The sequence below is a fragment of the Anas acuta genome, chromosome 15 (genome assembly GCF_963932015.1).
Source record: "Anas acuta chromosome 15, bAnaAcu1.1, whole genome shotgun sequence".
Classification (NCBI taxonomy): Eukaryota; Metazoa; Chordata; class Aves; order Anseriformes; family Anatidae; genus Anas; species Anas acuta.
The window spans coordinates 12427489-12450373 of NC_088993.1; the positions used below are offsets into that span (position 1 = coordinate 12427489).

At 38.9% G+C, this 22885-nt stretch overlaps 2 protein-coding genes across 4 annotated transcripts in view; one reads left to right on the forward strand and one right to left on the reverse strand.

Annotated features, from left to right (window-relative positions):
- Nucleotides 1–1848, reverse strand: part of PRKAR1B (protein kinase cAMP-dependent type I regulatory subunit beta) — a 101323-nt gene extending 99475 nt beyond the window's left edge. Inside the window, exon 1 of one of the 3 annotated variants that reach the window (XM_068699395.1) lies at nt 725–1848. The gene's annotated coding sequence lies outside the window, so the exon portion shown is untranslated. The other 2 variants (XM_068699396.1, XM_068699394.1) reach the window with 2 other exon arrangements.
- Nucleotides 1849–2054: 206 nt separating this feature from the next.
- The window catches only part of DNAAF5 (dynein axonemal assembly factor 5), a 28812-nt gene continuing 7981 nt past the window's right edge, over nt 2055–22885 (forward strand). The window contains exons 1-9 of the mRNA XM_068699393.1: nt 2055–2608; nt 3011–3195; nt 3980–4104; nt 4583–4698; nt 8242–8474; nt 10965–11177; nt 13402–13545; nt 18433–18601; nt 21296–21443. Of these exons, the coding sequence (XP_068555494.1) occupies nt 2083–2608; nt 3011–3195; nt 3980–4104; nt 4583–4698; nt 8242–8474; nt 10965–11177; nt 13402–13545; nt 18433–18601; nt 21296–21443 (1859 nt within the window). The 5' untranslated portion in view covers nt 2055–2082. The remainder of the gene's footprint in view (nt 2609–3010; nt 3196–3979; nt 4105–4582; nt 4699–8241; nt 8475–10964; nt 11178–13401; nt 13546–18432; nt 18602–21295; nt 21444–22885) is intronic.

The window sequence follows — 22885 nt, forward strand, 5'->3', positions numbered from 1 at the left end:
TGCCTATTCACAAGCTGACAATTCAAAACATTTTAATGTTCCGGAAATGCTGAACCGTGTCATCTTTGTAAAACCAACACACCGGGAACTACAAAAAGCATTTTAACTCCCAGCCGCTCGCCAACCCTTGGAAATAACGGTGCAATTAATCACTCAAGGCCGTGAGCTCCAAAACCACTTACCAAACGGCGGCTTAAAGCCTTACATTTCTGTCCCCTTACAGCCTCCCCCTCCCAGAAACCCACATTTGTGTCCCGGGAGGATTTGGGTCTCAGGTGGACCTCGCACCTCGCCCTCTCCCTTGTGGTTTCCAAGCCGGGGCAGCCCAGCAGAGGCGATGCGGGGGGACGGGGGCTGAAGCGACGCCGGCCCCGGGGCATCCCCCGCGCAGGGCCGGGCCCCACAGCAAGACCCCGGGGAGCCTTCACCCGGCCGGGGATGAGCCTCGAGGGGCCTCCGGGAGGCTGCTGGGCCCGGGGAGGCTGCGGGGAGGCCGCCGGAGCCTGATGCTGGAGGCCAGCGGGTAAATACCTGCCTTGTGGGGCCGGCACGGCGGCGGCTTTCTCCTGCCCTCCCGGAGGAAAGGGCTCCCCCGCCGGTATCCGCAGCGCAGCCTCCTCCTCCTCCTCTTCTTCTTCCTCCGGGCCCCCCCCTGCCCTCCCGCACACAAAGGCTCGGGCACGGCCGCCGCTCAGCCGCAGGAAGCCCCGCCGCTGTCACTCACCGCAGGCTCGGCCTCCCCGCCGCCTCCGCCGCACCGGCGGGAGGGAGGCACGGCCGCGGAGCCGGGGGTGTCCCCTCCCGGGGTGTCCCTTCCCGGGGGTGTCCCCTCCCCTGGGGTGTCGCTGCAGGTCCCGGCTCCCTGCCCCCGGAGCCGGTCTCAGGGGTGCACAAAACACCCCCGAGGGACCCCAAAACGCTCCACGACAGGCTAGGAGCAGCGTCGTGACAGAATAAATTCAGCACAAGGGTATTTTAAAGGATTGATTTGAAGTAGTTCTGTAGTTTATTGCATCCTAAATTAAGCGTGATTGCTCAAGGAACAAGATTCCGATGAACGTGTTTTGTTAGATGGGTTGGCTGCCCAAGCAGGGTCATCCAAAGAGCACATGAAGTGTTGTGTGAAGTGCACAAATGCCTCATGAACATGATGTAAGTGTACACAAATGCCATATGAATACAGTATGGGTACACATAAAGTCGGTGGATATTAAAAAAAATATATATAATGGTGTAATAGAAACCCATGACTTTGCTAACAAGGCAGTTCTGATCCTCCCAGGGGAAAAAAATGAAGGGGAAAACAATGCAAATTGAGTAATTAGGGCTCGAGAAGACCTCCAAGATCACCTGGTCCAACCATCCTCTACCACCAATGTCACACACTAACCATGTCCCTAAGCACCACGTCCAACCTTTACTTGAAGGCCCCCAGGGATGGTGACGCCACCACCTCCCTGACAAACCTATTTCCAATGCCTGACTGCTTTTTCTGAGGAGAAATGTCTCCTCATTTCCAACCTGAACCTCCCCTGGTGCAACTTGAGGCCATTTCCCCTAGTCCTATCACTAGTTATCTGTGAGAAGAGGCCAGCCCTCGGCTCACCACATCCTCCTTCCAGGTAATTGCAGGGAGCAATAAAGTCTCCCCTTAAGCCTCCTCTTCTATAGACTAAACAACCCCAGTTCCCTCAGCCGCTCCTCACGGGACTTGTAAAAACTTCCACAGAGCCAAAAACCAACCAGACAAAAAACAAAGCCACCACGGCACCAGAAGCTCCCTGCTCCACAGGGGCACGGCGCCACAGGCCTGGCCGCTTTGCTTTGCTCTGCTCTGCTCTGCTCCTGCCCTCAGCCTCAGCACCACCTTTACCACCACCCCACGGTTCAATGAGAAGCCGAGGCCGCTGCCCTCCCTCCCCGCTGCCCCCACCGGTCCCGGGCCGCCCCTCAGAGCAGCGCAGTCACCCCCAGCCCAGGCCCCCCTTAGCGACACCGGCCCGGCGCTGCCGTAAAGCGCTCCGCCCGCCGTCGTAACGCGGCCTTAGCAACGCGGCCGCGCTTCCTTAGCAACGGCGAAGCATGGCGGCGGCGGCAGAGGTGGCGCAGGCCTTGAGCCGGGCCCTGAGCTCCCTGCAGGGCCCCGACTGCGGCCGGGCGGCGCGGCTGCGGGCCCTGGAAACCATCCGGGCCGAGGTGCAGGAGCGGCCTCTCCCGGCAGCCGTGGTGCAAGAGGTTTTCGGGGCGCAGCTGGTGCGGCCCCTGGCGCGCTGCCTGGCCGGGGACGCGGCGGAGCGGTGCCGGGAGCTCGCCCTGCAGCTCCTCCGCCACGGGCTCAGCCACGGAGATCGGCCCGAGGAGGCGCTGCCCGTGCTCCTGCCGGCCCTGGCCCAGCGTCTCTGCCCTCCTCAGGGCTTTGAGCCCTGCGAGGAGCTGCGCCTCGGCCTGCTGCAGCTCCTGGGCCTCCTGCTGCAGCGCTGCGGGGCCGCCGTGGCCCCCTACCTCTCCGACGTGGTCCGCATCCTCCAGGCCACCCTCCTGGACCACTACGCCGAGGTCAGGCGTGAGAGCTGCAGGTGTGCTGTGGCCTGTGCCCAGGCTGTGCCAGGTGGGAACCAGGGATGGGTGATGGGCCATGGCTGATGGGGGCTGCGGTGCACAGGAGGGGTAGGGGTTGAGGTAGGGGGCAGTAGGAGGTTGTGGGGATGCTGCCAGGAGGGGGTGAGAGATGGGCAGTTACACACAACCTCACAGGAGCACTCTGTAAGCCTTGGGGGATCCAGTGGAGAAGAATCATGCGAGGGATGGATGCTGAGTAGTTACAGCATGTGGGTGATAGCGTTTGTGTGTGGGAAGTGCCTGTGGGCTGCTGTTTAGCACTGCTGTAGTGCAAACATTAATCAGCTTGTTTTTAGTGTTACAGAAATCATCTTGCTCAAGATCTGTCACCCACCTAGAAAAAGGCTTGCCTGAAGTTTCTCTCTCTCTTTCTCACTCTCTCCCCTTACAGAGCACTTCCACATGCAGTCAGAATCTCTGATAAACCCATTAATGCAAACAGTTTCACACCAGCACTACAGAGTCCGCGTCGATGTAATTCAGGCTACGGGAGCAGTGATACAGTTTGGAAATGGAAAGTCTGTGGATGATGTTCTGTCTCACCTGGCCCAGCGATTATTTGATGAGATTCCCAAGGTGTGGTTTTTCTTCTTTTTTTTTTTTTTTCTTCTGGATTTATTTCATATCTGATTTTTTTTTGTTTGTTTTCCCCCTCGATTTTCAGCTTCCATTCATTTGGATGAGGTATGTAAATATGATGCATACAAGCTTGATCAATTGTAAACTATCCAAAAGTAAAGTGGATGACCTGTTCATCTGCTGTCTAATTCTGCAGGCTGTTGAAGTTTATACATACCTTCTTATTTTAAAGGGTGTCTTCAGTTCTGTCTAAATTCTTTTGACATCAAAAGAATTTCCTTTCATAAGCTGCAGTTGGAACAGTCATTTTGAAATGTGCTACATAACCATGACTAAAATACTTTATTTTTGGAGTGGGTGCATTCCAACTGCTTAGCATAGGCTTCTTTTACAGTAAATGAAGAAAATTGTCATCTGGAGACATTCTGGACTGGTTCAAATTCCATAGAAATTTACATTTCTCACATTCTCAGAGATATACTAACCACAACAATTTAGGGTGTTCTGCTTTAGGTCTGTATCGTGTCTTCTTGGAGATGTGCTTTTGTGCAGCACATGGTCTAAGACTACCTAAGCCAGAGAGAGGACACAAGAGGGAGCATGATATCTTGCATGATATGTAAGATGCTTGCTGCAAGTGAGAAAATCCTGGATTCTTGTCATTTGTCCTGAGACTATTCATGCACTTGATGCAAGTCTTTTATACTTAAAGCATTTTTTTTAGTGTTTATCTGACCTAATTTAAAAAAATATATTTTTTTTTCCTTTTTAATCCACATAGGTTCGACAAGCTGTTACAACTGTCATTGGAGAATGGCTGTTGCATCTACGAGACAGATACTCGTATTTTCACAAGCTGATTCCTCTGTTACTTGGAAGCTTTACTGATGAAATTCCTGAAAATATGTAAGCAGAACCATTCTGTTTTTTCTCCTTTTTCTTTTTTTCCCCTCTGCTCCCCTAAATAAATGGCTCATGTGGAAGTATTTCTGTATTCATGGATGCATTGCTTGGAGAAAAAAACAAACAAACTTGTTTTGTTTTTGAACCTATTTGTGATAGTGTTATCTTTGGTAACTTTTGTTTGAATGCTGTGTTCAAGTATGAGAAATGAAGACAGTGAGAGAGACAAAGACAGAACTCTCTTTGGAAGAGATGACCTCTGTCCACTGAGTACATAAACTAATATGCCTGTTTAAATGATAGGAATGCTTCCCATCCTTCCAGCTGAATTCAAGAAGTTATATTTTCCAGAAGTTTCATTTTAGAGTGTTTTCCTGTTGGGGACACAATGTTTTTGTTTTGTTTTTTTTTTTTAATTTATTTTTTTTTATTAATTTTTATTAATTTTTTTTAATTTATTTTTTATTTTATTTTATTTTAGGACACTGGCTTGGACTTACTGGGAAAAGATAGGTTTACAATGGGAGAAAGAGAATGAAGAAGATCTGAAGGATAAGATGGACTTTAGTGTTTCACCATCTCATTATCCCAAAGGAGGTAAGTGTCGCACAGAAAGTGTTGTGTTTTTAATTTCTTGAATAATCTTGAATCCCTGTATCCTGGAACTGCAGCGCAGGTTGTGTAATACTCATTACAAGATGTAATATTTGTTAATGTTTAAGGGTAGCATAGACTAATGTTCAGTGGCAAAAGTGATCTTTGGTAAAAGAGGTGGTGGGGGTGGACAGGCTTAGCACTGTTATAAAAATAGCTCTCATAAGAACTTGTATTTAAAAGGGGAAAAAAGGGATTATGACCTGAGAGAAGTTGTACTCTTTTGCTGGGAAAAACTGATGAATGCAATTTAGTTTCATTTCCAGTCATAGATAGAGAGAGTTACATACGATACATGTAACTGAAAAAGAGATAAAGGAATGATGTAGAAGCAGCAGAAAGTTCTGTATTAGCCAGCAGACAGGTGGAGAACGGGCACAGAGATGACAGGAAAGCAGAATGAAAGAAGCTTCGAACTGAACTTTGAATAATAAGTCACACCACTAAATATACAGAATTTTCATGGAAGAAAAATGAAATTATTTCAGACTTCTCAATAAGATACTAGGATGCTAACTCCAATCTACCCGCATACATGGAAAGTACAGGAAAAGAAATAATAATTTCCTTTATTATGCGCACACACAAAAAAAAAAAGATATGCAGCACAGGTAGATAACTTTTTACTACCATATGATTTATAGGTAGCATTAAAAATGATACATTTGCAGTAGCATGAAGCATGTTTCCCATCTCAGGTTCATAAAGTTAATGTTTAAAAATATGCATATGGGTGTTGGTGAGAAAGAGGATTTAAGTGGGTCATGTATTGATTTCTGTACTCATATTTAACAGAACAAAAACTCTTTTGGTGTGAAAGAACAGGTTCATGCTTGACTTGTGCCTCCCTGACAATCACATCACAGAATCCCCAGCAGCAAAATCCTTTCCATGACAGTTGGTTCCGGAGTCCTTTCTCCTTTGAAATTACTCTTCTTTTTCTTTTCTCCTCTTTTAAAGTTGTTTTACGCAGTAATGGTTGAGTGAAAGGGGAGGCACTTTATAATGGTGACTGGTTTGACAGAACTCTTAAGCTTTGAAGAGTCAAGTTGATCTGTTATCAGATATATTGTATATTTCTTATATTTTTCCCTATTTGATGTGTAATAGTACCTTAGGGGTTTGGAAGTGGTAACAAATGCTTTTACTTCCACTAGTGATGGCAGAAAACCCTTTTTTTTTTTGTCAGATAATTTTTTAATGTGTATAAACTGGTTGAGTGTCAGAGCTCTAGCCACTAATTTTGTTATGACACAGTGAAGGTCATCAAAGTGCTTAGCCCTTCTGATGGCATTATAGCAGATATATAGCCAGTGTTCTAATACTTGAAGGTAACTAAAGCTGTGGTAAAAAATACCACAGTTTACCTGCGCTCAGATAAGCGAAGGCAAGGATGAGGGAGAAGAGTGAAAGAAAAAGTTTTATGTGCTAGTCCTTCAAAGAGTTGCTCCCGTTTTACTGCTAATACTATTCTTACTCTGTTATCTCTGTGTGGGGCTTTGTTTGTTTATTGGTGTGTATGCAGACTGTTTTTAAAAAGAGGCATCTATCGATTACTTCATACATTAAATTCATATGTACTTTCTGAAATCTTCTTAGCACAATAAATATGCTTCACAAATTTGGGCAACATTCCAGCCCTGCATTTCACTGACTTGGGTGGTAGGATTATGCAGCGAAGGCTTGACTGTGATATGTGTGTGTGTTATGTGTTTATATGTCAGGCTTTATGTGACAAGAGAGAAGAAAAATGAGAGGAAAGGATGATTGGCTACCTAGTCTTACAGACATAGAGCTTTGGCAAGGAAACTATTATACCTTAGTTTCAAGTAATAATTTGTGGTATCTTGCCACAGTTTGTGTATGGATGAATTGTTAGTATGTGTGTTCTTTCCCCTGTGTCCCTTCCATACGCGTGTATTTTGTATAGTATGATAATGATGTATTTTAACACTTCGTTGCTGTCTCTTTTGACTTACAGCCAAATATTCAACATTCTGGAATGTGTTTTCCACTGAGCTTATAGTACATTTTACTTAGCCATCTTTTTCCAGCTCTCAAACTAATGAACCTGACATATGAGCCTCCCTGTGCTTTCATCTTGTGATGACAGATACTGCAGGTCAGAGGAGGAGTAGAATTAGACCTCATACCTGGTGTCATCTGAGCAACTGAATAGCTTTCCATTGAGCTGCAGTAGTCATTGCCTAAGGGTACAGGTGCAGACAGTTTGTAGCAGGGAAGTCTTTGACAGGAGTAGCTACAGGGATAAATGCCTGCATTTGAACATCTGAAATGAAGGAACTGCTGATAAAGAATGGTCGGATCCTTCAAATAAAATTCTGCCTCAGGTTCAATAGGATGTCCATCAGTATTTGCTGTCTTGAGTTGATTTCTTTATTTGACCTTTTGTTATTCATTGCCAGTTTTCATAATCCAAAATGTTATCCTCCATTGACAAAAGAGGTAGCAATTCATATCCTGACATTTGTATTTTATTTTATTTCTGCTGCAGATATTTCATAGTTTTGAATATGAAATATATGAAATATTTCATATTTTGTAGGCATTTCTGTAAGCCTTTTATATTCTTCATACGATTTACTGTAGTCCATTTAATTTTCAACATTTGTATTTATATGGGCCAATGCAGGAAAATATCCTGAGCCTGCATAGACCCTCAGCAGTCAGATTTTCATGTGTTGGGGTTTTGTTTTGTTTTAATATATAGTGGTTTTTGTTTGTTTGTTTGTTTGTTTTGTTTCTTTTTGTTTATAATGCTTAGTTTCCTACTGTATTTTTTTAATTGCCTTTTTCAGTGCCATTTTCTTGGGTTTTTATTCACACATCCAATACTGCAGACTTGTTTTTTGGCTAGTAACTTCCCTGTCTACTTCTAATTTGCCTGTCTCTTCTTTAGCTTTTTCCTTTAGAGGGCACAATTGATAATGTCTGTTTTAATGCAGTTCGTGTCCTTTGTACTATTTATGACTTCTGCTTTCCCCCCCCCCTCCAAATTATATTTAACTCAATGATACCACAGAATTTTCAGAGAAGAATCTTACTTCTGTTTTATCTGTTTGTTTGTGGGTTTCATTCTAATTCTTTTAAAGACATTGGTGCTGCTATAACATTTAAAAGGAAATGATGAGGCCACAATTTCCAAAGTGGGTAGTGTTCATGTAAATTCTCTTCCCTCTCCCTTTCTGCAAACATTTGATAGGATATAGTTTAAACAACTTTACAGTAATAAATATATACATTTTCAGACTTGAGTGGAGTTAGAATTTTGCAATATATATTAAAGAAATACAGTTTGCAGATGTGAAATCCTCAGCAGCATTTGGAATATTTTGTTCCATACTGAGGCTTTTATCTTGGAGCCCTCAGACTTTTCTAAGGCTTAGCATGCATTAGCTTTTCCTTTGATATTTCTTTCATTGTGTTTTTGATTATATGTTTGTTTTGCTTTGTTTTACTCTCTAGTGACACGACCAGGACTAGGTTGTCGCGAACTTGTGTCAAGAAACCTCTCCAAAATTCTTCCAGGCCTCTGTCATGATATAACAGACTGGGTTGAAAACACAAGAATAAAAGCGTCCCAGCTTCTGTATACGTTATTGCTACATGCAGAGGATCACATAACACAACACATGGATCTGCTGCTTAGAACTTTGTACCAAGCATGCTTGGATGAAGAAAGTGAGGTAGTTAGGAATGTAAGTACACTCTGTCTAAATATCTGCTGTATGGTAAATGAGGCCCCTAATTTTTATGGTCCTGATTGTGTCTTGTGAAAGATGGCCTTACCCTAGGTCACTGGAAATTTCCCATGACTGCAGGATCCGGTTTTAATAGTATTTTATGTCAAAAATATGTGAAAATTATAGTTACTATGTTAAAATCATTCTTGTATTGTTGGTATGAAGACCAATAATAAAGTTATTTAAATACTGTTCAGTTTATATGCGAACCCCATGAAGCATTAATAACAATCTACTTAAAAATCATAAGCAGAAGATTAAGAGTCTAAAAAGCTTGGGGCAACAAATTCCATTTAAAAACATGTGCAGGTCATGCCCTTTCAAGTTAATTTGACTTATCTTTCCCTACCGTATAATCCAACCATAATTCCAACCAGATATTGAGGTATGTTTATTCCATGTGATACCCGTATTCACTGTCTGGATACTTGAGATAATACTTGTAAAATATCTTATTTTTTACATTATTTTGCAAGGAATAGATAGTGTCCTTTTATTTTTTTCTAACAGCTTATCAAATAGTTGATGCTCTCAATACTTGGTTCAATAATAATCAATAATATGCACGTCGTTAAAAACACTAAATACATATATCAGAGGACAGACAGGTGATAAAAACTTTCTTTACAATCTTTAGAAAAAATCTGTTCGTATCTCTACACAAGCAAAACAGCATATATATAACAAAAATGTAATTTGATTTAAAGGTGCAAATTTTATTGTTCTGGGAAATTGGAAGAATGTGTTCAGCTTACTGGGTGCAAGTAGTCCAATCAATGTCAAAAAAGTTGATTTCCTAAATCAAGCTTTTCTTTTGGTTCCTGCTATCATTTGAGCCATATGCAGGCTGAGAAATCCATTCCTGAAATGATATTTTTTCTTCTTTTTTTTTTTCCTTGCAGTTTCTTGTTCTTTTTATACTCTTTCTCAATACCAGTTTTTGTTTGCCTCCCTTGATTTTTCCTAGATTGTTCCTCTCCTTTCCCTAGCTTCTACTCTCTTATCCCCTCCTACCTATTCCACCCATTTCGTTTCTGTTTTCAGAATCCACATCTGATCTTTAACAACGTCGCTTTACAGTAAAATTGAGCTTGTAAGCTTAGCCAGTCACAGGCTGATCAATATTTCAGAGAGAAATAAACTTGTAATAGTCAGAAGTCATCTTGTTAATTTCCTAATGCCTTTACACCTCTTTTTGAATCAATGCCCCAGGACAGATGTAGGAGATATAGGCAGTTCTTCCAAGTTCCCTGCTGCTAATATAAAATGGATAGAAAAAATAATTTGAAGAATAAACCCACGTGTCTCTGCTGTTCCATCTAGTGCGTAGTGCTGTAAATATAGCATCAAAAGTATGTGTTCCAGCCGTACCTAGTCTTCCCTTTCCTTTTTATGACCATACTTGTCTCTTTATTGGAATTCCACCACTAATCTCTTCACAGGTGCTTTCAAAAGATCTAATCCTAATTGGGAGGATTAAATTAATTTTACTCTTCCCTATGCCAAAATTTCGGATTCAGCAACTTGGTTTGTGAATACTTTTTTACTCCTTTCTGATGCTGCTTCCCAGAGTACTATGATTATCTCCTCCGTCCTTTGTCACAGAAGAACCCGTTTCAGAACAACCGCCAAGCTGGGAAATGTGCATGTCTTTCTCTAACCCAATAATACCAAATAAGATATATAAGAATTACCCAGCTGGTCTCTATAAAGGGGTTAGGAGGAAATATTCCTGTTGCACAGGTAATGGTGCAGTAGTAGACTGTATCTTTATTCATGCACCTGGTTGTTAATGCTAGGCACCAGTCAGAGAGTAAATTCTGGTGTGATGGTATTTAATGTGGAATACAGCATACCAATGTGTCTGCAAATAAGAGACGGGATCAAAGAGCATGAATATAATGGGGAAAAGATAGTAATTTAAGCCTTTTTAGTTAAGAGATTGAAAGCAGCTAGCAGATCCTCCATGACAGCGCTTCCACAGTAAGCCAGATCAGTAATGTCCCTGTCAAAATATCCTACAATGACAAAAAATTCCTCTTTTGTGTTTTTATTGGTATTGATTTTAATAAATGGGTACTGGGGGCATTGAGAGCATGTCTCAGAACAGCGTTTGGAGTAAAAAAATGAAACCAGTAAATCTGCAACATCTGGTTATTTTAAGCTAGAGACTTTATTACACTGAAAGTTGTACACTTCATTTCTCTACATTACTTTCTCATGGAAGTTTGTCTGTTGCTGAGAAGAGTGCTTGCATGCCTTATTATGTGCTTACTGAACACATGTCAAGAAAATTTCTTCATGCATATAGCCATTACTGAGTGACTGGAAAAGGCCTACAAGGCATTTCAAATAGCAGCTGGAATCATAAAAAGAAAAATCCCATGATACGTTGAATGGTCTTGTGTTTTCAGAAAAATCCTCAAGATATTCTATTTTTTTCAGTGTGTGAAAGCAGCAGAATTGATTGGAACATTTGTCAACCCTAAGGTATCTTTGAAATTAATCACATCAGCCTTTGAGAAAACACCTAAGCCATCTTGTATAATGGTTCTAACTGCAGTGATTCGAGGTAGCCCAAAAGAAGTCTTACAGCCTCATTTGACTGATCTTGGCAACATGCTGTCACAAGCTGGAGTTTGTCAGCGATCTGAAGAGGTAAGGATGATTGGAAAATACACAACAGTCCCGAGTTTTAGACTGGTGGTTCTCCAAACTTTTAATTTGTTCTCCTTAAGTGCTCCCTTTTCTCTCTTACACCCACCCTATCCCATCATAGTAGTTGTAGGCATGTATCTGAGACAAAGGCAGGAGCTTCCATGTCCTCCCTGAGCCACCTTGTACTCTTTTCCTAGTTGTGGTCACCTAGTCAAATATACTATGCCCAAAAACTTGCTGGTAATCCATCCTTACAGCAGATGTGGATTCAGGTTTGAGAATTGTAGTAAAATGCTTCAGGTGGTAGGAAAAGGCATGACAAAGAGAGAAGAAGCTGGTTAGTACATACTGTACTAATTGTACACTCCCTTGGCTGATCCAGGTTCAGAATTTAACTGATGTTTTCAAATGCCTTGTGTTCACAGTCCAAACAAGATAATATATTTTGATCATCATCAGTAAAAATGACTGACAACTTTTCACAGTCCATAGTGATTGACGTGTCAGGCTTTCCAAGAAAGGTTCCATTTTAATGTCATTTATTGTTTTTATTTTTGTTTTTATTCCAAGAAAGGTTCCATTTTAATGTCATTTATTGTTTTTATTTTTGTTTTTATTTCATTTTTAAAGAAAGGTACCAGTACAATTACAGGTAAGTTTAGGAGCATGTTTTGTATTCTGTTTAGCTTGGTTGCTTCTCATTAGGTTGGAATCCAGCAGGAAGGCATTTCTAAATTAGCAATTTATTCTTGAGCGTACCCTTAACTAATGGCTGTGCCTGAAAACCATTTGCATTTTGGCATTTGAAAAATATTCATCAATTGCTATATAAGGAGGTGAGAGCTTCTCTTCAGTGTGCAGTGGAGACTGTAAACTTCCAGGATTATTTTTTATTTTTATCTTACTCTTTTTTTCCCTTTTTTTTTCTTTTCATCACTTGCCCAGGCCTAGAAATAGATCTGTTAGACATGCACAAAAAGAATCCTTAAAATCTCCCGCACAGATGAAATCCCAGCTTTCATAGCAGCAAATGTTTGTTAGACCTCTGTTCTTAAGATGACCAAAAAAGGGCCACTGTGATGCCTTCAGAAAATTCTGACTTCACGTCAGATTCAAACTTCCCTTTAAAAAAAGTTATTCATGTGTATAGATTGAATCTGGCATAATTGTCTTTTTGAGCCAATGTAAGATATACATTTGAAGTTCTTCCCTCATTGGGTTTCTTCCCTAATGGAATATATACCAGTGATGCAGAGAATTAACCTTAATCTCCGTGAAGCCTGTGATGATTAGGAACTCATATAACTGGAAGCGCTATAACTTGGTTGTTCAAATAACAATTCCCTGAAGTATATCTGCAAAATTGCTATGAGGTCTTAAGCTCACCATTTCCATTTGGCATTATATACAGTAGACACATTCATGTGCTGCTGAAGCATTTGGTGGAACTGTGGACTTGATCTAGCCTTTGGTCTTGGAAAACAATCTTTCTCTATTTTAGAGAGTAAATGCTGCAGAGACACTGTTTAGTTAAGGATTGACCATGTCCATGAGATTAATAACATTTATAACTAACTTATTCCTAGGCTTGATTTATTTTTTGGAAGTAAATTTATAACAATGGCCCCTTCTGTTAGTTAAATGTAGTCTGACAGCTTCATAGATTATCAGATGCACTTTATCCTAGAAGTTGCTGCAAACTGACTGACAGGAATATTGACTTCCATTGATATTAGTTGGATCGAGATAACAGGCATTATATTGCAACAAACGAGATAAATTGACAAAGATAAAAGCAGACACTCAGGTTTTCTTGTTTTATGTACTTAACCATTAATGTTCCATTCAAAATAGTAAGACATGGAATTATATTTTAAAAAGTTGTAATAAATATGTTATTAATTAACAAATTACACTTCAGAATGAGAAAGTACTATCAGAAAGCATTCTGAAATACTTTGATGTTTTATTTACAATGGAGCAATTGTGTGGTTAAGAGCAGGATCATTTATTTTGTTAACAGAACATGGGAAGAAGATTATATTGAGTTCTATACAAAGTAGAATATAGGTCGTCAAATGAACTGACACGAAATGATGAATAAATTACCAATTTAGGAGATTATACAGCACTCAGGTTTTATTATTTTCACTTCCCTACTCTCTCCCTTAAAATGAATATTTTCTAACAAACATAATAAACTTACTTCTTTATTAAAAAATAGGTCTTTTATATGGAACAATTGCTATATTGTGTAGAAGCATTAATTGAAGTGTGCCAGGAAGACTGCAAAGAAATTTGCTTGCAGCTTTTGAAAGTTCTGGTGACAGTAATGGCAACACCAGATTCTCAGCACCTTAAAGAAAAGGTAAGCAATTAACTGGTTTAGTATTTTGTTATGCTTCTGTTTTTTCCTATTGGTATAGCACTTTGTATACACAGAGCCATGATATTTTGTCTTGCTGTTAGACATTAAACCACAGAAATCTTTAACTGTGAGCAGGTTCACAAATGTTGGTAGAGTTTGAAGTGAATTGCTGTTGCATCAACCTTGACACTGAGTCTGCCCCTTTGTCTGTCTCCTCATCTTTTTCCATGGCTGAAATTACTTTGGATTTAGTCTGTTTAAAACAGGTGCAAGCAATGTATCCAAAAGAATAAAACATTAAAATCTGGTCTGTGAAAGCTAAGAAGTATCATCCTTGTAGTATTGCTTAAGGATTGCTTATTTTCATATGTGTGTGTATAGCAATTGGTATTTCAAAAAAATGTGCAGAAATACAATAGCTAAATATTTAGATATGGATATAGCTTCAACTTCATTGGATTCACTCTATTAGAATGAAATAAGCATGAGGGAATACTTGGATTATAAAAATAAAGCTGTTCTTCAAATACCTATCTCTATGGCACTGTTCTGGTAGTTAATATTTAGAAGTCACTGTGAAGGATGAAAGATCTATGGATGTTATCATTTGTCAGTCAAAATATTGATATTTCTGCTTTGCTAGCAACAGATCAAACATTTCATATTGGTTAAGTGCTATAACTGTTTCCAGACAACAGTTTCAAGATCTCATTTAGTGTTGAATTTTGCAAATCCACAGAGTTGTAATGAAGATTAGCAGTGACGGAGAGTATTTCTTTTCTGGATCTGGAAGATGGTAGTGCTAAGGGGTAGTATGGTAATGAATTTGTGGTCAAAATCTAGGGCAACACTAGTGCCTGAAGAGCAGAATATGTTAGCTCCTACATGAGCAGAAATCTGCTTAATATCTGAGTTTGGCTGATGTAACAGAAAAACATATTACTCTCATAAGAAACGTAAGAGTTGGCTTTATTGTAGTATCTTGTAAGGCTTGTTCACTGAAGGGTTGGCTGTATCAGTGGGGAGTAATAGCTTATGGTTAGTCCAGAGTTGTGCACCTCTTACTACACATACTATGTGTGTTAAACAATAAAATTAAGTTTGGAGTTGGGGTTACAGTTTGGGACAACAGAGCCTGGAGAGCTACATTTCTTCATAACTTTTGGTGAAGGCCCACAGAATTAAAATATGTGCTGATTCTGAGAGGGGCCCTAGAGTCCTGTTTTATTTTGTGGTCAGTATGGGTCTGCAGGCTGTTGTTAAAGCAAGATATTTCATGCATTTAGATTAAGTTTCAGGATAGATGGCTTGAAGTACATTAATGGAGCATGGGAAGTTCGAAGTTGGTAAGGGCTGCAATTGGCCTAGGAGAATGCTTTACTTAAGTGGATGTTATGGTTAAGGTAGTGGTTTAGGAAAGGAGGTGTTAAAGAGTTTGTACTTATCACTGGGTTCTGCAAAGCTTTGGGCATGCTGTTGGTGCTGATTGAACTGTTGCTGCTTAATTTTTTAGGTGGATAGAAGTCACTGGTTTATTGTTAATGTTAGGTTATGTACACATGCACGCAAGTGGCCAGGACAAAATTGGTAGCACACCTAAAAAGGGAAGAGAACTAAAGATGCTTCTGAATAACTTTGTTTTTATATCTAGAAACAATATTTCACTGCATAGTCGCCTAACATATTAACAGGTGGCTTGATGACAATCAAGAGAACCATTACACTGGATAATTTTTATTTTAGTGTCTGATATTATGCAGGGGCAAGAGGGGCAGGAGTCTTCCTTCTAGAGGTACTATCTTAATAAACTATTTTGTCTTGAATGACAGAAGTTTCAATGTGAGAGTTTACAAATGGGATACCTGTAAAGGGAAATGCAGGCTTTAGAGCGATTTGACTTCAAGGTGAAGATAACTTTGAAGAGGGAGACTAAATTGTGCAAAAAGTTGATGTAGTGAAAGGAGATCACCAGAAAATGTTGTGGTTGTCAGCTGGGTAATATTTGTTAAAACTTACAACACAGAACTCTGAAGATGGTCTCAGATCTCTTTTTTTAACCATTAAAGAACAATTAATCTACAGATCAAGAGTGCTACTGTCCATAAAAAAAAAAAAAAAAAAAAAGTGTTCATTTTTTTTCTATGTTTAGGTTCACATCAGACTCATTTTACAGTGTTTGACCTTTTTACCCCTGAGCAGAACTAAAAGTTTAAATCTTGTTGCAGGAACACTTTAAAATCAAGGACATCTCTAGATGGCCCTGATAATAGATGAGCATTTTGGCTAAACATTATCTCACCCTCTTAGTTCTCTCTTCCTTTTAGTTCCCCGAGCTAAATATCAAATAAATCAGCAAGCCATCCTCATGTAGTATAATCATGACCTATGCGAGTTGTCTTTTTTTCAAATGTGCTCCTTAAATGTGATGGCTATTCTACTTCCTTTCTCTTGCTCCCAGGCATGATATTCCAAAGGCCTGTGTATCATCAGTATTTATGGTCCCATAGCTGACAGGCTGCCTCCAAGGAGACATACACATAGAAAACTAATCTGAAGGAAGTAAAATGGAACAAGCTTGAAACAAGTATTGAACAGACTTTGCAGGACAGAGAGGTACAGCACAAAGATCTGTCTCAATGAAGAGCCAATGTGAGAGTGAGATTTGTTTTTTTTGGCCTTTTTTGTTTATTTGTTTTGTTTTTAAAGAGAAAATCTGTCCAAGTAAACCTCAGACAGATTGATCTGGTATGCTTTCCAGTATCTTGTCTGTTTAGCCCTAAAATGGTCCATAAAGTCAGCAATGTCCATTTAAAATCTTATGGATTCATACTCCTACAAAGAAAGCAGTTTCGTGGAGGTAAATCCATATATTTTCATATGTGGAAAAGTTAATCTCCAAAGATTATTAAAGGTTTAGGATGTTCCTGCAGTTACAGATTATTTTTAAAGTTGACAGTACTTTGGATGAGAATCTTTTTTCTCATTAGCCTTTCTTTCAGCTAGACAGAATCTGGCGAAGAGATTACATAAGAGCAATATATAAATCTGTTACAAAGACAAACACAGCTTGCTGTTTGTTTTTTGTTTGTTTGTTTTCCCAGTTACTGGGTATTCAGAAACTTCAACTTGCAGAAGGCAAGAAGTCCACGTTAAAATACTGTTAAGAACATGTAGAACAAATGTATTGCATGTAGCCTTATGAATGTAAATTTGTTGTTCAGAAGAGAAGCCTGCATTCAGAATCAAAAGATTTTGAGTGTAAGAATAAATTATTCAAAAATTCGCATTATAGAACTTCAATTCAGACTTTAATATAAGGAGACAGAAGATCGCAGAGATCTGAGGCCACAGTTGAAATGATCTGATAGTGGGTGTTGCAGTCTTCTACTTGCTTGATTGGCCCTTTTTGCTCTGCAGTGTTTCTAGTTGCTTGGGGCTAAGGAAAAAGACCAGGACCACCAACTGAGCAATGAGGTATTGTGATGAGAAGTATGATTTACAGCCCCAAATAGACTGAGCTATATCAGATGTTAGTCAGTTAGGCGTGTATTGAGCTTCTCAGTGGTATACCTGGTGACCTAAAGGTAAGGCTTTGTTTCATTGCCACTGTCTTGTGCTGTCTTCCTTCTTCTTTGGGCACGTATTGATTATAAGCATGAAAATAATGTATCATTAAACTTGCTAGCTTCAGATACAGGAAAGAAAATCACCCTTTCTATTTTTTTTTTTAACTATTTAATTATGAGACCCTTCTGAATGAGAAAACCTACATCAATCTGTAGGCATATTTAATTTGATCTCTCCTATTTTCTATTGCAGTCATGAAACTACTTAATAGTATATTTTAAATTGCCTCGAAATGAAGTATTGTTTTGTATCTGTTTTGTATTTTGTTCTATAAAAGAAAGGTATTGCAGATGGGGGAGTTGTTGATGGAGAATGGTTTCTGTCTTGCCATGTTGTCATTAATCTTCCAATTTATTTACAGAAAATGAGTATTTTACCTACAAGTTATTCTGCGTTGCCTTGACTGTCTGGCAGAATGCTTCCATGTTTCAGCTAGCTTGTGCAATTGAGTTCAATTTAAAAATATTAAAAATATGACTACAATTTGTAGTTGTACTGAACCACTTAAAGACAAATGGTGTCACCCATAGTGCTGCACTACTTCTTTCCCTTCTAGAACCGGAGACCATACTGACAACATAGGTCATTTCTCAGTGGGGGTTCTGACTGTTCCTTTCTCCTTATTCTCTACTCACTGTCCACTGAAATCACTAATACTATAGATACTGCGTTCACCATGCTCATAAACTCTTTCTTAGAGAAATTTTTTGAGCATTTTGCCTAATTACATTTTTTAAAAGGAAAGAAAAAAAAATAAAACAGGCACTGGAGAGAGGGAGTACCTTGTCGTCTCCAAATAGTAGCAGCAATATGTTTTGGAAGCTGCCACAGCCTCCTAGATGTGAGTTTGGGAAATTGTCTTTATGAACATGTTTTAAAGCGTTGTTAAATAAGGAGAAAATCACTACATCCTTAAAACTAATAAGAACTGATTTATATTTGGTTAGTTTCTGGATAGGTTTTCAAACAGATTTGATTCTTCTAGTTTGCTACTACATTGTTGTATTCTTTATGATTTTGTTTTGAAATCAGGACAAATATTTGTCGCTAAATCAAAGTTAAAGGATTTATTGTAGGCAGACACTATATATTTGGTCTTGATTGTCCAAGTTGAAACTATGCACATCTTGTTCCTTCCCTTCTCATAGTATAAACAGATTTTTTTAAGTTTTGCCTTTAAAAAAAAATATATATATATATATATATATGTATGTATATTGTTCCAGTTAAGATGAAGTATTTCATCTCTATTTTTAACAGGCAGAAGAAACAGTGTGTTCATTAGCCGAAGTACAGCAATTGGATAGTTTTCTTTGTCTCTACAAACAGCATATAATTCAGCTTTTGGAATGGGTTTCAGTATCACATGATTCTTGGACCTGCTATTCTCCAGAAATATTACAGTTAGATGTCATCGCAAATCATTCAGGTATGACTTATTTAGTAGTTTGAAGGCTCATCCAGTTAAAAAAAATATAATAATAAAGTAATAATCATGGTAGCCTGCAGACACATTGTGTTTTATAATGAGTAGTGTAATATTCAAAAGCTTCACAAGTATAATGAAAACCAAAGTGAAAACATTCAAGCAGCTCAAATTCCAAAAGACTCCTTGGTTGCAAGGAGCCTACCAAAAGCACTTAAGTAGCAGTATACTTTCAGCTAAATGAAACAGGTAGGGATTATGGGGAGATGAAAAGTTATGAAAAGGTAGTTGAAAAGTTTTAAAAAAAACTTATGGTGTCCAAAAGCGTATCTGTTTTTTTCCATCTATTTCCTTATCTTATAAAAGATACTTACCTGTACAAGCCTTTCCACAGGTAAGTTCTCCAATGCACCACTACACAGGCTATAGTGAAATACTCTAGCATACATTTCAGCTAACTTCTGATCTCCGCAGTGAACATACCTCTGACATAGCTGTCCTGATCACATTTTCAGGCAAGGGAGGCAGTGACAGGCAGGTTTTTTTTTTGTCCTGGGCTCCTGTTTTGAGACGTTTTATCCTGTTTATGTGCTTTTTCCTTTTTATTGGTTAAAGCAGGAATGTATGCAGTGACTTTGGCTACCAGTATCCATACTGCAAACAGATAAAGATGGACAGATACATTTTAAGGAACTGTTATCTTCTGCATTTAATACTTGAACCTCAAAAAAAGAAAAAAAAAAAACACTTATCAAATCTATGTGAAACACTCACTGGTTTGTGCATCAACCAGTATCACAGAATCACAGAATCACAGAATTTCTAGGTTGGAAGAGACCTCCAGTACTTTTTTTTTTGTTTTTCGTCTTTAGAAAGAACAAAAAAGTTTTTTCAGTGCAAGTTCCAAGAAGCCAACTTTTCTGTAGATTTGTACTCCTCATCCCATGACTGAGGAACTTCTAGACAGTTGTCTCTGTTTTCCTTAATGGCAAATAAATCATAAAACGTCTGGGCAAACATTTTGGCTTGTATCCCACACTGGTTATATGCTATTGTCTGTGTTTTCTGTCTGACACAGCATCTCCTAGAGCTATTCAGTTTGTTTGTTCATTTTTCTTTCTTTTCATTCCCACACATAATGTTATTTTTTGATCAATATAATCGGGTTTACTTATTTTAAATTTTTGTTTTTTACTGTTTTTCAGGAATGTATGCTTACATTGAAATTAACAATGTAGATTATTTTGTTTATTTTCCATCTGTTGAGTTGCTGTTATCAGTTTGATATAATAAGTGTCTTAAAAATTCCTCAGAACTCACATGAAGCAATGTATCTTGAATAAACGTTAAGAAAATAGAGACCTACTTGTTGGCATGGAAATATAGCAAACTGCAGCTTAACATTCACCCTGTGTTGCTTAAGTCTAGACACTGAAGTTCGGTTGATTTTATTTATTTATTTTTTTAATTTTAAACATTAAATTTCCAGATATAATTAAATGCTGTTGAACTTGTTTTGGATTCTTGAATGCTTCAATCCGTTCATTTCACATGTGAGGAATGTTCTTGTCATCAGAAATGCCAAAGTGTTGTGTCGCTTTCTGGGAGGGTTTTCTTAGTGACTGGAGTTGAATGGAATGTGCATCACAAGAAAGTAAAGCTGAAGAAGTTCCTAGGGGAAAGCATTTTATAGCAAACAGAGCAGAAGGAGCATTCTACAGTAAGCAGCTTGCAGAATAATGCATGTGTATGGTCTACACATACTCCTCTTTAAAACCATGTAGTTATTAATCAATATCAAGGAGAATGGTAGAAACTTCCTCCTCTTTTGACAAAATCATTTCTTCAGATGTTGGGATAACAAGTTGGGCTTGCTTTGTTTATCGTTTAGTGGTAAAAACAGAATTCATCAAAGGATGTGAAAACGTTAACAGGCTAGGGAATGAGTTTGGGAAATATTTTTATTTCAAATAGTACCTTCTAAGAAGTCACCATTATTTTAGATTTTCTTGTAAAATTCAAATAATCATCATGGAGGAATAATACAACTGCAATAATTTTATTATCCAAGTTTTGAGGCCGACCCTTTCAAACATGCCCTTTCATGTGCCTCTGGGAGTCATGAACACTTTTGCTTGAATGCTGCATGTGGAAAAACTTGAAAGAAGATAGAAGCCAACCAATTCTGCTGTTTGGTGTGGTATCACAGTCATACCAGCTTCAGTATAATTTTCCATTAAGTTCTATAAACCAGAACTTTGTGCACAGTCTCAAGCTTTCAGAGCTACATAACAAACAGCATTAGTCCCCCCCTCAAATGTGTTAATCCACCCAGACTGCCATTTCATACTGCACTGGTCCCAGCAGGTAGCAGATGTCATTGATATGCTACATAATACACTGTAGCATCGCAGAACCAAAACAGTTAAGTGAGATGTGGGATAAAGCAGTCTTCAGGGAGCACCATGCTGCCATGGCTGTCTGCAAGTACCTGAGCACAGGGAGAGTTAGCTTAGGTATTTCTACACTGGCTAATACAATGTAACATGGATATATCAACAGCTGCCATGCAAGAGTGGAAAGGTAAATATTATTTTAATGCCAAGCATATTATAATTTTTTTAAGTACTCTGATATTAAACATCCAAATAGAACTTATTTGTGCTCCAAAATAGGTATTGCATGTTCTTTCTCTAGGTCCTGTCATAGGTGAAGCTCTTGATGACTTTATTCTCATTCTTAAGACATGTCTTCAGCCAAACAAAGATCCCCAGATGCGCTTAAAACTTTTCACTGTTTTATCACAGTTGCTCCAGAAAGCAAATGAAACCGTCAATTCTCAGGGGTAAGTAGAGTTCTAATTTCACACGGCCATTTGAACACTAAAGTAGCATTAAAAAGTAATGACCATGGTAGTTATTTAACCCCTATAATTGTGTCCATGTTAGCATGTGTGGGAGAAGAAAGGCTTTCCCACCATATTCTATAGCATATTTTTCTTGCTGTATTTTTTAACAATGCTCAGAAGGGGCATGCAAAGGCAATAATTAAGAAATAAAAAGTATGAAAATTGAAGTCTGGACTTCTTCCACTATAATTCTCATATCGTTGTCACTGTGGAAGAATTAAAATTGGATATCATGAAGATCTGGATAGTTTAAGAAATAAAGAAAGTACTACAGTTGGAAAGAATATATGTTTGAAAGCTAAGATGGGGATTCTTAGGAAAGAGAGGATTTTTTTTGTTTGTTTGTTCCATTCCAGCCAAGTCCTAAAGCCTCAAACTTTGCCTGTAGCTATGGTAAGAAAACAATCAAATACTTGAAAAATATGGCCATTTAAAAGTTGTGGTATAGCATGGTGTTTAAAAGTGATTGAACTAAATGTTTGGGAAGGAATTATTATTACTCTCGGTGACTGATGCTGGAAGTCTCCTGTTGCTTGCAGTATTTAAGCACTGCAAATAGAGTCGAACTATAATTTACCATGCATATAAAAACCCTCCATTTATAACAATCCCAGCAGTGGGGCCCTTTGTCATTATTAATTTAGCCCTACTAGCAGTGAAAACTCTTCTGCAAAGTTGTCCTGAATACATAAAGTACATCTACTCCATTTTCCCAGTGCCTGCTGCATTTAGTATGTCAATGCATTCTGATACAGTCTGCATCTTTTTTTTTTCATTTTTAACTCTCTAAAATTCCTTTTTTTTCCTTTTTTCCCTTTTTTATCATAGGAAGCATTCTTTCTAAAAGTACTTTGATCGCAACAGTCAGTTATACTTAGTTTTTCATGATTCTGAGGAGCAAATAGGCACTCAGTGGGCATCCTGATACGTTGAACACTGAGACAGATTCTTTAAGGCCATGTTGTGATGAATGTAGGTATATTTTTGCCATTTTTAGATTTCTATTTAGTATATTGCAGGCCTCCATCCTATAATGGGGGGTGGAGGGTAGTGGAGGGTATGGGCAGAAGAACCCTCCTGTTTACCCTTCAGTGGGGTTCCACTTAAGCTGAAGAAACTCTGCTAATAGTTTCTCCCTAATAGTTTCTCCCCTAATAGTTTCTGAGCTAGTGTGAAAGAGGTAATGTAATGAAACTGTCCTTTTTTAACTGAAAGCTTTTGTGCTATATTTGTTGTTACCTCTTTACATATTTTCGGGATCCAATATTCAAATCCTTATCAGGTGTCAGATGCAGTTATTTGGAGTCCTGCTCTTTCACCTCAAAAATATAATTGTAGCATACAGCAGAATAGAATTTGAAAACTGGGGGTTTAATTTG